This window comes from Boleophthalmus pectinirostris, unplaced genomic scaffold (genome assembly GCF_026225935.1).
Source record: "Boleophthalmus pectinirostris isolate CB_2022bp ecotype Guang Dong unplaced genomic scaffold, ASM2622593v1 HiC_scaffold_363, whole genome shotgun sequence".
Taxonomy (NCBI): Eukaryota; Metazoa; Chordata; class Actinopteri; order Gobiiformes; family Gobiidae; genus Boleophthalmus; species Boleophthalmus pectinirostris.
The window spans coordinates 7021-25000 of NW_026571339.1; the positions used below are offsets into that span (position 1 = coordinate 7021).

The 17980-nt window shown below is 40.5% G+C and overlaps 3 protein-coding genes across 4 annotated transcripts; 2 read left to right on the top strand and 1 right to left on the bottom strand.

Moving 5' to 3' along the window:
* Positions 1 to 402: 402 nt before the first annotated feature.
* On the bottom strand, positions 403 to 10331 carry LOC110159559 (zinc finger CCCH domain-containing protein 7B-like). Of its 2 annotated transcripts, none has more exons than XM_020924125.2 (21): positions 10071 to 10331; positions 9427 to 9493; positions 9311 to 9347; positions 9019 to 9216; positions 8775 to 8933; positions 8564 to 8692; positions 8388 to 8430; positions 8053 to 8291; positions 7698 to 7980; positions 7528 to 7586; positions 7241 to 7340; positions 7009 to 7170; positions 6733 to 6938; positions 6557 to 6657; positions 6203 to 6384; positions 6052 to 6131; positions 5721 to 5974; positions 5471 to 5576; positions 4548 to 4656; positions 4268 to 4401; positions 403 to 4182 (listed from the first exon to the last, which is right to left on the bottom strand). In XM_020924125.2, exons 2-21 carry the CDS (start codon positions 9483 to 9485, stop codon positions 4147 to 4149), a joined length of 2676 nt encoding a protein of 891 aa, XP_020779784.1. In that variant the 5' UTR covers positions 9486 to 9493; positions 10071 to 10331; the 3' UTR covers positions 403 to 4146. The 2 variants fall into 2 exon arrangements, with proteins under 2 accessions (XP_020779784.1, XP_020779785.1); XM_020924126.2 differs by having other exon boundaries at positions 8053 to 8288; positions 10071 to 10330.
* A 524-nt stretch (positions 10332 to 10855) lies between these two features.
* On the top strand, positions 10856 to 15393 carry LOC110159605 (ran GTPase-activating protein 1-like). The gene is made up of 16 exons (XM_020924182.2): positions 10856 to 10971; positions 11258 to 11376; positions 11467 to 11594; positions 11749 to 11808; positions 11893 to 12072; positions 12163 to 12297; positions 12705 to 12863; positions 12944 to 13054; positions 13139 to 13238; positions 13368 to 13452; positions 13530 to 13686; positions 13760 to 13843; positions 13911 to 14013; positions 14140 to 14228; positions 14653 to 14774; positions 14842 to 15393. Exons 2-16 carry the CDS (start codon positions 11265 to 11267, stop codon positions 14927 to 14929), a joined length of 1713 nt encoding a protein of 570 aa, XP_020779841.1. The 5' UTR covers positions 10856 to 10971; positions 11258 to 11264; the 3' UTR covers positions 14930 to 15393.
* A 394-nt stretch (positions 15394 to 15787) lies between these two features.
* On the top strand, positions 15788 to 17505 carry LOC129411193 (chondroadherin-like protein; the record flags this gene model as incomplete). The annotated part of the gene is made up of 3 exons (XM_055161177.1): positions 15788 to 16608; positions 16694 to 16852; positions 17311 to 17505. Coding segments are annotated over exons 2-3 (354 nt in total), but the record flags the coding sequence as incomplete, so codon positions are not given.
* Positions 17506 to 17980: the final 475 nt, after the last annotated feature.

Genomic DNA, 17980 nt, shown 5'->3' on the forward strand with positions numbered 1-17980 from the left:
AGAACAACTTAAAGAGTAACTGTCAGGACGTAATATCTGATTTATAATTTAAAGTTAAACAAATTTGAAGGATTTGAAGGATAAAACACTAAATAATAATAATAATAGTAATAATAATAATAATAGTAATAATAATAATAATAATGCACAAATGCTGGTATTTTAAACAAAAATGAGACTTACACTCATCATAAAGCTTTTGTCACTTTGTACTAAAAGTTTTGGTTACTTTTCCCACTGTGATTAAGAGTACTGTTACTTTAGTAAAAATATTAATGAAGCAGGAGTCAAAGTATGCTGCTAGCAACGTACTCAGAAAGGTACAATTCCTTTAAAAGTTACACATGTAAATGTAACGGAGGACAACCCATGCTGGCCAATGAAGAGTGAGGAAACAGGGCAGACAATAACTGAATCTCTTTATTTCACTTCCAAGAGATTTGGTCCATTTTTTGTGATCATTCATGGTCCATCAAAGGGGAACATAAAACAAACAAACAAACAAAAAAACGAAAATATAAAAATTTTGCGGTACACAAAGTATGTCATTGATAAGACCCTTCTTGCAATACTTGGTTTGGGGGGAAAAAATTAATTAAAAAAACACAGAAATATGGTTGTGGCTGTTGGCTGGGTCATGACCATATAGAATTTGAGTCTATGAATGACAAGTAATATATAAAATGAGAAGATCATTAAAAGGAACCACTGTTAAGCTGTAGAGGTAATTGTGTTGAAATTAAATGGCTCTTCAGTTTGTCATGACCTTAGCCTAACACCATCTCTGAACATAAATATTTGATCAAAATAAATCCAAGGTATTAGAAAATAGTTTTCAATATTTGGCATAAAGTTAGGGCTGGGCAGTTTATCAAATTTTAATCAAGATTCATTTCTAATTGTCAGTGACATGCTTGAGTCTTAAAGTGGGACTAAATGCCTTAACTCCACCTACACCATTGTTACAAATTGGCTGTGTCTCATTTCTTTTTCCTCCCTTGTCCTTGTTTTCTTTCCTTGCTTCTGCAGCATATGGGTGAGAGGAGGAGACACAGAGAGGAGAGAAGATAGACCAATATCTGATGTCTGCCTCCTAAAGCCTCCCTCATGTTTACTCCTGCATTCCGTGGTTTTCTTTGGGACACCACTTAAAATGACATATTTGATTAACAGCTGAAAAATGGAGGATTAAGGAGAGGAATCAAGGAGAAGGAAGCAAGGAAATAGAAATGAGACACAGCCATAGAGCTGCTAAATTGGGAAGTGCCTGAAGGACTGAAGAAGAGTGTGAAAGGAAGAGGGGTGGCGTCTAGAGGTGATTGGCCTAACAGGTATCCCCACGCTACAAACTCCACCCCTGCAGCCTGGTGTTTGCAATCAGTAACACTAGGAAGTAATTAGGGCAGTCCTGTGTGATGTCAACAACTTCTCAAAAGTTTGAACAAAAATTTCCAAAACATGACTGTAGATAATGCTATTAAAACACCATACTGTATATGCAGTTTAGTAGCAAAAAAAAAGTGGATTTAGTGTTGAGTTCCACTTTAATAAAAATGTGGTTTCGAGCAGGGTTCAAACTTGGGAGGAGGACAAAATTGGACTATTTTCTGTGTTGAACGGCAAGTCTGTTCAGGAAATTAATACTGAAAGCCATTTTTTATTTGACAAAATAAATTTGAATCAAAATACATTTTTTTTGTCCTATTGCCCAGCCCTACATAAAATAACCTATAGTTGGGGACAAATGACCACAACAAATGTTTACAGCCACAGTAAAACATATTCATTCCTTATCTAAATAACCTTATATGGGAGTCTAAGTTTTATAATAGGTATCAGATATCATATACTGTATATAGTAAGCAGGATTATACAATAGGGTATGTATCATCTTATAGGTTGAATATATCGAATAAGGCGCTATATGGGAGTATATAAGGATCTGTGTATGCAGTCGCTTCTACATCTAGTCAATGGCAAGAAAATGTACAGCGAGGCAGTGAGGTGGTGGAATAATAATAAAATATTGTAAAGATTTCTGAATTGTCCTTTTAGCCCACTGCCTCTAATTGGAAACGCTGCATACACGGACACATTTTTAAGAGTTAAGATATCATATTCATACATGGCTACATATATAAAGAATGAGTTATACATTGCAATTAACATACATAATATATATATAGATAGTATATAGCAGAGAAATAGAAATAGCAATCATAGTCATTATATATTTATCATTATACTATGAGTAATACCCTCAAAGAAACACCAGGGCTGTTCCAGACAAGGTCATCTATCAATGGTTGTCAGAATGATGAAAAATTAGGACCGCTGCCATAGCAATTAAGAATTTAAAATTAAAATATATCTTTGGAATGGGGAACAGTCCTCAAAATGCCAGATCAAAGTTGAAATAACAATCATTTAGGGGTTCAATTTTCTACAATACAGAGATCAACTTTAGTGGCCAAACTGGTGAGTAAAGAAATGTCACCTTCAACAATAGCAAAAACTGAGCATATGAAATTAAAAATGTTCACCCTATTCACAAAATAGAAATACGATACTAATATCAAATTAAAGTGTGAAGATGAATTTTAACTCTTGACTGGAACAACCCGCACAGACAGAAAAATTACAAAATGAGAAGATATCTTAAGAAAACATAACTATAGTCAACTAGTTCAGCAATACATATCTTATAGCATTATACCTCAGTGTTCTATATGTAATCAATACAGCTTTTTCTGGTTATATATTTATTAAGCTTAATTGCTAAGTTATCAATTATTATTAGTAGTATGCCATTAAATGTAAATATGTATACTATAAATGTGTGAATAAGTTTTTGAATATAGCTCTACAGTCTGACTTAAACCGCTAAAGACAAGAATATAATGGCCTCAGATTTCCTGCCCTTCTGCGTGTGCGTTTGAGCTGGATCAGGCACTAGATCATGTGGGAATCCCTTTCTGCCAACAGTTTCTCCACAACAATACTTTACAGTGGCCTACAGGGAGTGAGAGGCTGTGTCCAGGAAACCGTCCATGTGTAGGATAAAGGAGATTGGCTGGCCTTTGAACATCATTCGGTTCATAAATTTTTTTAATTACTTATTAATCGCTTTCAGATTTTCTAATTAGAACATCATCTTCATTATTATTACAAATACTTCAAACACACCATTCTTCAAGTTAGGTGAAGTATTTTTAGACACGTCTTTTGTTGTCTTTGCTGTGTGAGGGGAAAGGGGAGGGTCAGTGATGTTGCGCACACACACTTGGTTTTGTAAGTAGACTTACATTCAACTATAAGCCTTAACAATGCTTTAAAAGACTGACCACTTCATCTAAAAGGCCCATCATAACTTAACATTCAGAGGTGCCCACCAATATGGCAGAAAATATAAGTACAACTCCCATTAACAATATTAGGTGGAAGTCATGTTGATGCAATGTTCCTATGAAGGAATAAAAGAGTAGAATTGACGCAGTTTAAAAATGATTGTACAATCCATCAATAATCTCTTCACAATGCCTCTGGTGCTAGCACTGAATGCTACAACAAATTATGTATTACTGCTAACTAACATGAGCAAGGACCACGGCCAGCGTGGTGACATTAGGGTAGCCTCAGTGCTGCCAACATTTAAAAGAGGGCCTGGTGGAGATGCGCTCAGTCCATAGAGCACTGGCTAAGGCTATTCTTTCAATCACTTGGCCAGGGCAAACCTAAAGCTGCTGTGTAACTGTGGTACATTCATGATAATTATGTTGTAGAATGACTTCAGAAAGTATTCAGAGGTGCATCTGTTTTATTATGTAGTTGGAACAAAAATAATAATACTCTATGCCAACTGCCTACACTAGAAGGATAATTATCACTGTGTCTTTTCATTGTGTAGGTATTTCTTGTAATTCCCACATTTCTGTAACCAGCTACACCACAAAAACTGAAGGAATGAGTCTGAAAACTTTCTGAAGCCACAGTACTTTTAGCCCCTCTGACGCAGGTGGCTTCTGACTTGTCGTGTTAAGTGAAAGTGTCTTGTGTCACACATGTGGGGGGGACAGTGAACAGCAGGCTGCTACAGCACACAAGTGTCAGATTACATCTCCGTCGGTTTTACCACAGCAAGAACATTCAGAGGTCCTCCCCATCTGACATTCTCCTACCAGCCTAGAAGCAAATTATTACATCAATTAGACTTAGATGTAGCTCTTCTTTTCTTGTATTAAGGTTTATTAGTCAATGAGAGTCTTACCATGCCGTCTGTGTAGTCTGCTGTTATTGTGACCTGTTTGTCTTCTGGGGGTGGGGTCACAGCGGAGTGTTCTGTGCGGCGGTTCTGATTGGTAAGCTGCAGCCACAGTTCATACATTTGCTGCATGTCCCTTACTGCACAAGTGATGAGACACCAAGTATTATTCAAGAGCACTACAATCAGTGCCCACTGTGCAATCAAGGGGGTTCCGATTAATCAGAACCAAACAGGAGATATAGCATTAATAGGCATGTTGTGTGTATGTAAAAGGGGCCCTTACAGTTGTTGTTCTTCATATAGGTCCAAACGTCACGCTCCTCCAAGCTGTGGGCAAACGAGCAATTTCCAATATAATGGCACTTCTTCTGCTTCATCACATGAACACACATCTGCAAAGAAAATGTGAGAACTGGCTTTATCAAATATGAACACTAAGGTCGTTTTCGCACTGCCACTAGTCCACGTGAAATGGCATCCGTTCCAAGAGAGAGCTTGGGCCAGTATGAACAGTTTCATTCTGGGCCGCAGTGAAAGGCCGATTAAAAAGCGTTTAAAACAGGTGGTCTCGATTGCAGCTCCACGTGCACCCTGGAGCGGCTCCACTCGCACCCTGGAGCAGAGCGATTGTGTTGTGAGCCCAGCTGTCCTACACAGTCAACAGTGCATGTAAAAGTGCTAGGAACTGAGTAACAAAGCACTCGGATCATGTATATTTATCTGATATGTTTGATATGATTAATACGTTCATCAAGGAAATTTGGATCAGCTTAATATCAATTTAATATAAGCATGTTGTCAGGGAAATAAGTTTGACGATCATCTAATGGCCTCTCACACGGGTCATGGTGCGGTGTTTGAGGCAAATGATGCGTGATGCATGTGAAGACCAAACCAAAAGTAAATAGCTAAATCTAATGGGCACAGGGGTGGTTCCAGGCCTAAAAACAACTAATGTTTTGCTAGATAAAAAATGTTCTCAACTAGAATCAAGTAATTAAGATTAGATAAGATTTCTTCATTATTTGACTGGGAAATATCTCTTTTGTAATAGTAAAAGAAATTATCCTTTTATACTATTATCAATATCACAAACATACTAGTGTAACAATAGGAGAAGCTGCAGTGTGCAGTGATCAGTCAGCTGCTCTCAGCATGTGAGCTGAAGGGCTGAAGGGCTGAAGGGCTGAAGAAGGGAGTACTCACGTCGTACTGCTGAGGATACGTGCGGGAAAAGGGCAGAGGCCGAACAACAACCCATTTTTTTTTCTCAAATGATTTCACCAGCAGGACTCGCCGCTCTTTGGTCCAGCTATAAAAAATAAAATAGTTGCTTATGAACTATAATGTAATGGCTTTTTTAAATAAATAAACAAATACAATAATCTGTCCTCAGATAAAATATTTCCATTGTTATTACAACTGTATGCAACATAAAATATGACATTCCAGTCACCTGTGTCTGGCCTTGGCCGTGCAGTACTTGAGGTTTTTGTCAGGTTCATTGACCTGCCCTTCTCTCCAGCACTGGCCACACACAAACTTCATTTTGAGGTTAAGGGGACGCCCTCTCGCTGCTCCTCCCAGACTTCCAACTGCAGTCACTGGGCTTACACCTCCACCGCCCACACCATCCACCCCGCCACTGCTGCTGCCCATGGCCCCCACTCCAGCAGGGGGCAGGCTGCTGCTTGGGTGATAATGGATGGGCTGCAAAACATTGTAAGTTATTTTTCCATCTTCATTCGGTTGCTTCTTTTAGTGTTTTAGTGACAGTTCTTCCTCACCTTCTGTTGCTTCTGTGCATTCTGCTCGAGCCTTTGCCAGTGTCGCTTTGACTCCTGGACCATCTCTTCATGAGTAATACCTAAAAACAAAACAAAAAAAATCAGCTAACATGAACTATACTTAAGATGAAAGAAAAGTCCTCAAACCCACCAGTGTCTTGCTGAAGTACCCAGCATTTGAGTTCAATGACAGAGTGTGCAAACGAGCAGCTGTCCTCCCTCTGGCACCCATAGCGCACCTCATGACGGCACACATCAAACTGGCATAGCGGGTGCAGTGGCCGCACCTTACTGTAGCGCACGTTGGCTGACCTCACCACATGCACCAGGCACCTAAAAACAGATGAGGAAGAGTCCACGTGTACAGATTAACTTATGTTACTGACAAGCAGTGGTGTATGTGTTTTGTCTGTTGCCAACACAAAGGAAGGCATTCTAATATCCCCCCAAAAACAACAAAAGGTTAAGGTTAGGTTCAGAAAGTTAACTGGGCATCTGAACATACTTGTTATCATCGAATGGGTGTCGAGCTGTGAGGTTGGAGCAGACAGACAAATTCTCTTTGCTGCGTTTGCTTATAATGCGGGGCTTACTGTCGAAACATTCCTGCATAAACAGAATATTGTCAGGAGCAATGATAATGCAGTGATTCTGATAAAGACTGAATTTGTCTTGGCGTACCTCACAGAGGAACATGAACATGCCCATGTGGAGCTGCAAGAGCCTGGTGACACTGAGAGCCCTTCTCTCCGTGCTGCCCAGAGGGTCAAACAGAAGCTCTCTGCTCAGAGCCCCCTTCCTCTCCTGAGTCCACACATCGATCTCCTCCTGACAGTAGGCAAATGTACAGTTCTCCCCATACTGACACTCCTGCCGCTCCTGTACCTCTGTGTAGACCATCACACATAATCATAACAGTGTACTCATAACAACTAAGCACAGTTCAAACACAAATACCTTTACAGAGAACAAACGCCCCAAGGAAGTTGTTGCGAGCAGGCCGTGGTCTGATTCTCTTCCATGTGGGGTCGTCCGTGTTCCTTAGGCGACACAGCAGCACGTCTCTCTTACAGCGGTGTGCTGCCTCTGGCTGATATTTATAGTCCATCACTCGTGGGCCTGAGTAAAAGTCACATTTGTTTAGCATAGGGTCATTTTCTCTTCTAGCAAAGTGAATATTCAAACCAACCTATTCGACTATAACAAGCATGACAGGCTTGTCGAAACTCATGTGTGGCTGCCAGAGGATTTCTGGAGAGAAGTGATAAGTTTGTTCCACCTGGGCCATTCTTGAGAAACACAATGTGAAAAGAAATTTAGCAAAAATTGCTATAATTTTAAAGCAAAAATATATGATTTGTCTCTGTGGCAATATTTGACAGAACAGAGGAGTTAAGACAATCTCTTGGATAATAGCAGCAAAGCACGCACACGGGTATAAAATGTCAAAACCCCCAAACATTTGGTGTTACTCACTGCATGTGCAGAGCTGTGGTTACGCAGTCCATGAATAAAGCTTGGACACACTCGTCCTCCTGGAGCATATCAACAGGGATAATGACGTGAGAAGATTTTTCACTTCTGTCTGGGCCTGGTGCTATACATGACTACAGGGCACTAGTTTATAAAAGCTGTGTTCTGCCCACCTGGGAGAGTGTATTCAGAGAGTGAGTCCAAACCCCCATTACTCCCCTCTCCATCTGTGGCACTGGTGGAGAAGGTTCCCAGAGCGTCCTGCGCCTGGGTGGAGCCCTGGTCTCTCTGCACCAGAGGCGAGTAAGGCTCTAGTGAGGACATATCACTGATGGAGGAGCCAAAGAAGGCTGAGGGGAGCTGTTGCGAGGGCGAGGACAGGCCTGGGGAGTACGGAGGACGGAGACCCACTGCAGTGTTGGGAAGGTTGGTTGGAATAGCACCTTGGACAGGATTCTGAAACAGACAAATACCACGTTTAGTTGCCCTGGCCCTTCTAATACTGGGGTGTAATCGTTATGTACTGACCTCACTAACTTTCTTGGGCATGCAGTCCAACAGACCTTCCAGCTTCTCTGTGATACTGCTGCTGCACTCATCTGTGTGTTCTGACACAGGCACAGAGTACTGCATAGGAGCCAGGCCCTGGCTGCTGGGGCTCTCTGGGAGCTCGGTGCAAGAGGTGGCCACAGGGCTGGCTGGTTCATCACTGACTGGGATGGGTGTGGCTAAAGGAGCAGGGATGCACTGTGCACTTGATAGGTCTGCTAGGAGGAAAACATGAGCAGCTCAAACTTCGCATGGTCAAAATTTATCATCCAACAATGACACACACTGAAATTAATAGATTTTATATTCTGTACCTGATCCAATGTCCCCCAAAGATTCCAGTCCATTGGATGACATCTGTAATAAAAAATATGTTTTCATTTAAAAGTTGCTATAAGTGTAAATATGGTTTTCTACAGTTGTTCACAGTCACACATAATTGGCTTAATTGCATTTACAAGAAGTAATCAATGTCTGAAACAGCACCCACCTCTCCAGTGGGCTGAGATGCATCTCCGTCTGACGCTGTGGACTCTGTCTGAGGGCTTACATATGCTTTGCGCCCCTTCAGTCCCAATTTTGTAGCTAAATCCTGAGCCAAATCACTCACCTGCCTGTCCTGTAAAAGGAAACATGACAACAATTTAGTTTAAGTGCATGTAAAGATTTACAAGTATATCAATGCATTTTTGCTGACATACATGCGGGGCTGTGAGAAGACATTTGGTTCCACATTCATAGGCATCTCTAAGTTGTCCTAACTCTCGGAGACAGAGAGCTTTCCGGTACAAAGCCCTGCGGCTTCCTTCAGATACGCACAAAGCATTGTCGCAGTCCTGAACACCCCGCTCATACTCCCTCTGTAACAGAAAAACATTCACCGAGCTACAGAAATGTTTTGAGTCTTGAAATGTCTGAACAAAAACCTGTTGACGTTTTACTCACCATTTGGTAAAAGGCTGCTGCCCTGTTCACATAGAGGCTTTCCAGTAGCTCATGGGGGATAATAAGTGCCTCAGTCTGGGCATACCGGGACACACTGACCCCCTCCCCGTACTGCTGGGAAGCCTGACGCCAGTCCCCATCACGAAAGCAAGCGTTGCCTTCATCCAGTAAATTACACACCAGCTGGGTCAGGAACGCCTGAAGCAAACAGGGACACATGTCATGACTGAACATACTAAAATGGTCAGAATTATTTCCTATTAGACAAATGTGTAAAAGTAAAAGATGATACCTCATAATTTTCTGGCTCTGGAAAAGGTAATGAGGACCTGACGAAGAAAAGGATGGAATCAGATATATAATACCTGTCAACTGACACTATACAGAATGTCATGTTTTCCTGCTTACTGTATGAAGCTCATTGCTTTCTGGATTTCTTCTCTTCGCTTCTGTCGTTCAGGATCCATGTTCTGTTCTGAGTTATAAATACCAAGTTTACTTAAGACTATCAAAACATGCATAAACTGCATAAACATTGATCATAATACTAATAAATGGTGCAGCTAAATAATGACGCTAATTAACCTTTACAGCGGCCGGGTGTTTTATTGGCCTGTGGTGAATGGACGCTTTGGGGGCTTATTTGGTGTCCCGATTCACATGCTAATGTGGAATATGTGCTAATTTAAGTGATCATAACAAACCACATGCTCAGGGCCTCATGATGATTAAGGCGGGGCTTTATTGTTCAAAGAAACTTGCAAGCATCTATTTTGATTTTCTAGACGTTATAGACGCAAAGTTACAGCTTGGCTACGTGGTCCATGCTAAATGCTAATGACTGTTACCCCAACTTTAGCAGTATGAACAAACCAATAATTGTCAAAGATTTTAGCTCTAGCAATAGTTGTGCACATTCATGCAACTGTCTCATAATTACACAGTGGTCAGAATCATGATCGTAGAAGAATCGAGATAACAGAAGTTCTTAAACTAGGTTTACTTGCTGTTAAAGCCCCAGTTAAACCCCTCGTTAGCATCAGATAACTCACCGACAGTTAGCTAGCAAGCGCCTTCTGCACCACAAACAGTTTCAGTGGTCGATAACATGAAAAAATAAAGCTAGATCACAAGTCGGCCAATGTCCATGTACATAGCTGTAGATATGTCTCTTTGTCATGGGCGTGTGGACTGAGCGGGGCGGTCTGTCTTTGGTTCGCCCCGTTAGCTGTTTTGCTCACGATGCTAATGCTAATGCAGAAGAATCCGCCGAGATCGCAACAAGTCACTGGGCAGTGTGGCGCGTATCCACCAGGGGGCGGTACCAGAGACAGAGGACACTCCAAAGTACTACAGACAGAGGACACTCCAAAGTACCACAGCATTGAGCTGTTGCATTACAGGTGCACTATGTAGTTTTTTCTAGTGGATGGGCTCCCACAGATCTTATCTGCTTAATTGGCCTTGTTGCGTCGCCTATTTGTTGTGGAGATAAGTTGCCATGCTGCTATATTGTGAAACATTCCAGGCAAAGCTTCTCTGTGGAGATATGCAAGAGGCAAACGGACCGTCTACCAGAAAATTGTATAGTGCACCTTAAAACAAGGAGTGGTAGGTATGGATAAGCAAACACTAACCAATTTTAAATTTTTTCGGCAGAAAGACAATTTAATTTGTCTGTTGGCATCTAGGTGTTATCCTCAATTTTCATTTCATTACGGGGGTCTCAAAGCCAGTCTTTTGCGGGACACCCGTTATTTAAAATATGCATTACTCTGATTAAAGTTTGTTCCAGAAGGTGGCGACAGTCCATTGAAAGTTCTCTTGATTTCCACAGGTTCTTAACAGAGGAGAAGAACAGCAGCGCGCTGTGCGTAATGACATCATCCCCAGGACCCGGCGCGCGGCTGGAGGGAGATCGGCGTGTTTCTCTCGGACTTTCACTTCTCTGGGGTAAAGTTTGGAGAACAAAACAAACATATGTTTACTCTTCACTGTCAGTCTCGATTTTTATGGCCTGGTGCGATGGAAAAACTGTTCTGTTAGAAATTATCTCGTTACCTGGAACAGCGAGTTTCGTTAGCATCGCTCAAGCTAATACCTGTGTCGTCACAGAAATAAAAAATGAAGGGATGTCTTTTAGTTACGTAACAGCTCTTTGGCTGTTTAGAAAGCATCAGCACAATAACGATTAAACCTAAATATTCTCATGAAATCTTTGTTGACATTGTTTACACAGTGTTAGAATGGCCACAGACGACATAGCCCAGCTGGCAGATGCTCTCTCCAAAACCCATGTTGGGGATGGAGAGCTGAGCTTCAAAGGCTTGGGACTGAAACTGGACTCTGAACAATCAGGTGCCACCCCACCCACCCCCGGTCCATAATATTAGTAACAATGTATGTAATACTAAATTAAACATTTCATATTTTATTTTGTGATTTTAGTTGAAGATTTAGTTAAAGAAATTGATCAATACCAAGATCTGAGAGCTCTTCGTCTGGAAGGAAACACTCTGGGAGTGGAGGCAGCCCAAGCTATTGCCAAAGTTTTGGAGAAAAAAGACCTGCTACAGGTAGTGCTAACAATCATATTTCTTTATATTTATTAAATTATATAGATTTATCAAACATCTTCAAATGTTGCTATATTTACATTTCTTTTCTCAGTTTCATTTTAATATAAATTTACACAGACTGTAATTTAGTGTTTTATCTTTGATGCTGTAGAAATGTTATTGGAGTGATATCTTCACTGGAAGATTGCGTTCTGAAATCCCAACTGCTCTGGTAAGAAATATGATAAATGTAAAACAAAACCACAGCAGTGTACTTGTTAACATGTTAACCTTCTGGTGTGTGTTCTTCTGCCAGCGCTCCCTGGGCAGTGCACTCATGTGTGCAGGGGCCCGGCTCACTGAGCTGGACCTCAGTGATAATGCTTTTGGTCCTGATGGTGTGAAGGGAATTGAGCAGCTGCTGAAGAGCCCAGCCTGTCATACGCTGAGAGAGCTACGGCTCAACAACTGTGGCATGGGGATCGGGGGAGGAAAGGTTACTTACTTAGTTACATTTGTAGGAATAGGTTGTGGATAATGATGATAGTGATGATGTTGCCATTAACATAACTAAACATTTTTATAGATCTTGGCTGATGCCCTGATTGAGTGCCATCAGGAGTCCTCAGCGCAGGGAGTACCTCTTAAACTGAAAGTGTTCATTGCAGGAAGAAACCGCTTGGAAAATGAAGGAGCCAGTGCTTTAGCCAAGGCATTCAAGGTACATCACCTGATACACACTAGCTAAAGGGTGGTATTCCATGGGAAATCCAGACTCATTTAAGCTTCAGTTTTTCTTCCATGAACGTGACTAACCAAATTTGACTCTATAGTTGCCATAGTAACAAGCACTCAAACAAACTGGGTGAACAAATTAAGTTAGGTAAAAATTAATTTAGCTCTCCAAGAATATCTAAAGAAACACTGAGTTTAAACATAAGGGCCTGAATTGGAACTGCTAGACCTGGGCTTTTTTTTTTTTTTTTTTTCCATTTAGTGGAGGCTAGTTTCAGCCTAGGATTTTAGAATAAGCCTGGGCGTATTTAATAACTTTGATGGAATATCCCCAAAATGTTCTATTTTATTTAAAAAAAAAAAAAAAAAAGACACCAATATTTGTGCACACAGCTGATGGGAAGCCTCGAGGAGGTCCACATGCCACAAAATGGGATCAACTCCACAGGAGTGATGGCTCTAGCCTCAGCCATGAGACACAACCCTGAGCTGAGAGTCCTCAACTTCAATGATAACACGTTCACCAAGAAAGGAACACTGGCTATGGCCCAGGTCAGTTCTGATACACATAGAGCTTTCAGTGCATTGTAGGGCTTCAAGTCATTTTGGGATAATTTTGTCCCCTTTGTTAGGCTCTGAAGCATCTAAAGAACATTCAAGTTATCAACTTTGGTGACTGTCTGGTCCGCTCTGAAGGGGCTATTGCCCTCGCTGCAGTGCTAAAAGGACTACCCATCCTCAAAGTATGTTTGCTATAGTAATAAATATTATGGATGACCAAATTGCTTTTACTTTCAAATTGAATTTCAATTTCTTGTCATGTTTAGGAACTTAACTTGTCATTTGGGGAGATCACAGAGGCAGCAGCTCTTGTGGTGGCTAAAGCTATTGCAGAAAAATCTCACATGGAGATATTGGATCTTAATGGTAAACATGAATTCAAAGAGTGCTCGCTATTGTTCTTCATTTAAAAATGTCAATTAGGGGACACAAGTGACTTTTTTTCAATGAAATCTTATTGTGGAATTGACTAATAAGACTAAGTGACTTTTCTAGGAAACTGCTTGGGGGAGGAGGGCTGTGAGGCTTTGAGAGAGGTTATGGAACAAAGGGAAAAAGGAGAAATGCTTGCATCACTAAGGTAGAGCCGCATTCACTGTATAATAAAACTTCAAAGTACCATTTTAAATGGATCTAATAATATTTCTGTAACCTTAGTGATGATGAAGGAGAACCCGAGGATGAGGATGATGATGAAGATGAAGAGGATGAAAATGAAAATGACAGTGGTAATGGGGCTGATGAAGAAGAATGTGGCTCTGGGAAGAAGGAAGGATTTATTAGTGAGGACAGTCCCGCAAAACCTACTTGCTCGGTAAGACCATGATCCATATGCAACACTTAAACTCCTACAGTGTGTTGGTACTGATGTTTCTTTCCATAACCAGGCAGAAGTGATGGCTTTTCTCACTAGCCCTACAGTAGAGAAGCTCATTCAGCTGGGAGAGACACGTGTAAATGTGCAACTACAGGTAAAGTATATAAGCTATATGCCATTGTGTTTGAATTGTTGAGTGTTTCACTGAGATTTATTTTTAGGTAGAGACCTCTGATCCGCACAAAGCCGCTGAACTCCTTCTGAAAGTTGCTGCTTTATATTGTGACGAGCCTGAAGCCAAGGAAGCTGTACTGGAAATTATTGGTCATTATTCTAAAATAAATGTATTTTGACTATTAGCTGTTGATAGGACTGAGAAATAAGGGATGTAGCTTTAGTGTTTACTTTTGAGATCATACTGAAAAAAACTGATTACATTGTTTTTGTCAGATGGTGTTATGAAAAAGTGCCTCTCTGGCTCAGACCTGCAGTCGTACTGCTTCCTCTCCACACTGCTGGTTATGATGGGACTGCTTAAGGTACAGCTCATGTCTACTGAAATTTCAACTGGACAAACATTTGGATGAGTGGAACCCTGCACAGTTTTATTTGTTCAAAGTGCACATGCTCAGATACATTTATAGGTGCTGAAATAGCTGAATCAAATCAAATTTGTGATAAACTTGAAATTAGATTCGTTACATCAAAATTCCACTATATACTTGCACAAAGTTCATTAAAAATATGTATTTAAACAAACTATGAATTAAAATGGAGCAGAGTGGAGTAAACTCCAAGCTATTTGATTTCAGATCTGAAACTGATAACTTTGATCATGGTGGTAATACATTCTTCTGTTTCTCTTTCTTAGAATATTGTAGTTACAAGGTTTATCCAACCAAATCACAACATATTTTTTTTACAATGCCATGGCACATCAGTTAATTTGTTGTTGCATTTCAGGGTGAAGGCAAAGTAAAGAAGATGAGTCTGGTCCCTGGTCAACTGCTCTGTTTGGAACACGCAATCCAACAAAACTATTTTAAACCAGATTACACCTCACTCCTTTACACTTTTCTTTCCAAGTAAGTCCACCTGTTCTTCCTGTAGATCAAGACGTACGATTCTACAATATTGTTTTTATATCACTAGGAACACGGAGGCTCTTAAGTCCTGCAGCAGTGCCAGAGATACGCTGATGTCTACACTTGAGAATACACGCAACAGTGAAGAAGACTGATCTCCTCCAAAATCATAAGCAAAGCCTTTAAACTTGAACAAGGGACGAGGACAACCACTGGTCTCCTTTTTCGTTTGTATATTTTGGGATGAAGACTGTCCTGAAACTCTATTTTTTTACTTAATACTTATTACATATTTTTATAGAAAAATAGTTCTTGCTTTGAATTGGCAAATTTAAAATATAAAATGTTGGGCATTTTTTAAATTAGTTTGAAATGAGTTCAGCACTTCAGTCTGACCACCTTTAGGACGGTCTGTTCAGTCACTGCTGTATAGGGCCTGGGACCACAATAACAAGTTTCTTTCACTGGATGAGGCACAATGTCTGTAAAAATGTCTTTTTTTAAAAACATGTTAAACAATATTACCTCAATGTAAGATGAAGATTAAGGGACATGTTTACCCTCAGGCAGGACAACAAAAGTCAGTTTTTGCAGTTGTAATAAATAGCAATATATTAAACATTCTGAGCCAGTAGTGCATATTTTTCACTCTTTTATCATGTTTTTTTTCACACTGTATGTACATTTTGGCAGTCCTGATCAAACCGAAGGAGGGGGGCCAATTTTCCTTGCGTGTATGTAAACGTTGTAAGGTCGTATCCTGGATGTAGCGGTAGTGGCGGGAGGGAAGCGGGGGGAGTGGCGGTGAATATGAGGATACTTCAGTGGTGTTTTGAATGAGGGGCAGCCCGGGGGAGAGCAGCAGAGAGGGCATAAGCCAAGAGATCAACTGTGGGATTAAATAACATCGCCAAAAAAAAAAAAGCAAGGTGAGTCCACTTTATACGTAAAAGATTTCTGCTATGGAAAATATAACGGGCGTTTTGTTAGAAGCGCTTTGGTTTAAAACCGAATCGGAATTTGAGATTATAAATGCGTTAAATGGCAATAAGCACTTAGATCATAAAGTTGATTAGCTCTTGGACCTAAACACTACCATTACAATTAAATCCCTTTGTCGTTTTCACTGGCCTTAAACCTATGACACGTTTCTCGAGACGCATTTTGGCACCACGGCGGCAGGGGCACAGACACTGCGTCTTTGTGCGCAGCGACGCACCTCTGCGGTCTGCTCCCGGAGAGGCGCACACACTGCGAGGACATTCCTCTGGCTCTGGTTTCCGCGGCCTCTCGCCTCGGACATTGCTGGTGGACCTCGGGATTTCTTATCTCGTGTTGAAATTTGTAGTCAAAGGATAAGAAAACTGAAATTGTGTTTTGAAGTGTGACAATTTGACAAACTTTAAGTGTAGCACATATTTCAATGTATAGGCAATACCTCTTTTTTTTTTTTTTTTTATCTATATGGACTTCAGAAGTTTGTACAAGACCTTAACCACTCCACCGTGCTAACATTTTAAGACTCCAAAATGTAGAGCTAGGGATCTGGGGAGCTTTTCTAGGTTCATTCCTACGGATCAAGACCTCTGATCCGACCTGGGACTGTGGTTTTAGAGCATTCCAGTGACGTCTGGAGCCCCGTCTTAACATTCAAAACATAGACTTTGTGCCATCTGAAAAACCACGTCAGTCACCAGTTTTTTGACTTTGAGTTTTGGCTGTACCTTGCATCAGTATCACAAGTGTCACAACTCACCAGACAGGCCACTTAGCAGAACATTTTTAATAGTGGACAGTGTTTACTTCTTTCTATTCATGGAAAACTTATTTGCATGTAAGCCTACTTGTACTAACATCTTGCATTGTCTTCCAAAATGTCACCTCCTAATTCCTTCATATTATTTTTGCAACTATCCCAGATGCCCTTCCTGTGGTCCTTCTCAGCGCTGTGCTTGCTGATATGTGTCCCTGCTGTCCTCTCTGCCAAATGTCCAAAACAGTGTGTGTGCGATCAGATCCAACTCACTGTGGCCTGTGTCAACAAGAACCTCACAGAAGTTCCACCAACCATCGATGAGGTAGACAAACAAAAATGTGTTTTACAAGGGATGGAAAGCAACTAATTACAAATACTCATGCAGTTGTACTTTTTGAGTAGATTTTAAACCTATCTGTACTTGTTTGATTTATCAAGTTTAGTTTAAAAGACTGATCTAAAATTGTCTTTAAAAGTAATAAAAGTAACTATAGTACTTAGAGTAGTATTTTTCGTGTGTCCTTTTTACTTTTACTTGAGTACAAATGTGTGTGTATATATATATACATACATATATATATATATATACATATATATATATATATATATATATACATACACACATACATACATACATACACACACACACACACACACACACACGACCACTACTACTACTACTACTACGTTAAGTAGTACTACTACTACCACGTTAAGTCATAAAGTACTTTTTACAACTGTCCATTTTGCGTATTATTATTTCTTACACCCTTGTTGTAGATTACAGTGAAGCTGGACCTCCGCAGTAATGACATCCAGGAGCTGCCCACTGGAGCGTTCCGTCACACCCCATACCTGACCCACCTGTCCCTGCAGCGCTGCAACATCCGCTGGGTTCGGGAGGGCGCGTTCCGGGGCCTGGGACGCCTGGTTTTTCTCAACCTGGCAAATAACAACATTGAAATCCTCTATCAGGTCAACACAGTATAGCACACAAAAAACATCTTTAAATTAGCAACATAATACTGGGGTGGAAAGTAGGTAATGCTGTAATAGATAGATATTAGTAGATATTTGTGTCACGGTACTTTTTTGAGTAGATTATTTAAAGGGCCCATAGTGCACAATAAAAAAAAAAAATATATATATATATATATATATATATATATATATATAGTGTTTCATCATCAAAAACATACCTGGAGTTGTGATGTCATGTGGTAATACAGGAAGTGCTCCACTGTGTTTTTAAACTCCATACTTTGTCACTAGATTCATTTGGATCATTTCAGCCCTGGAATTTCCAGTCTCTACTGAACAAATGGTAAGAGGTAACTGTTAACTTAAAAACTACTGCTTCATGACATCACAAAGTGGAAGAGAGCATTTTGGGCTTTGGAGATGTAGACAGACTAACTAATAACACAACATGCATGAATAAAACAAAACT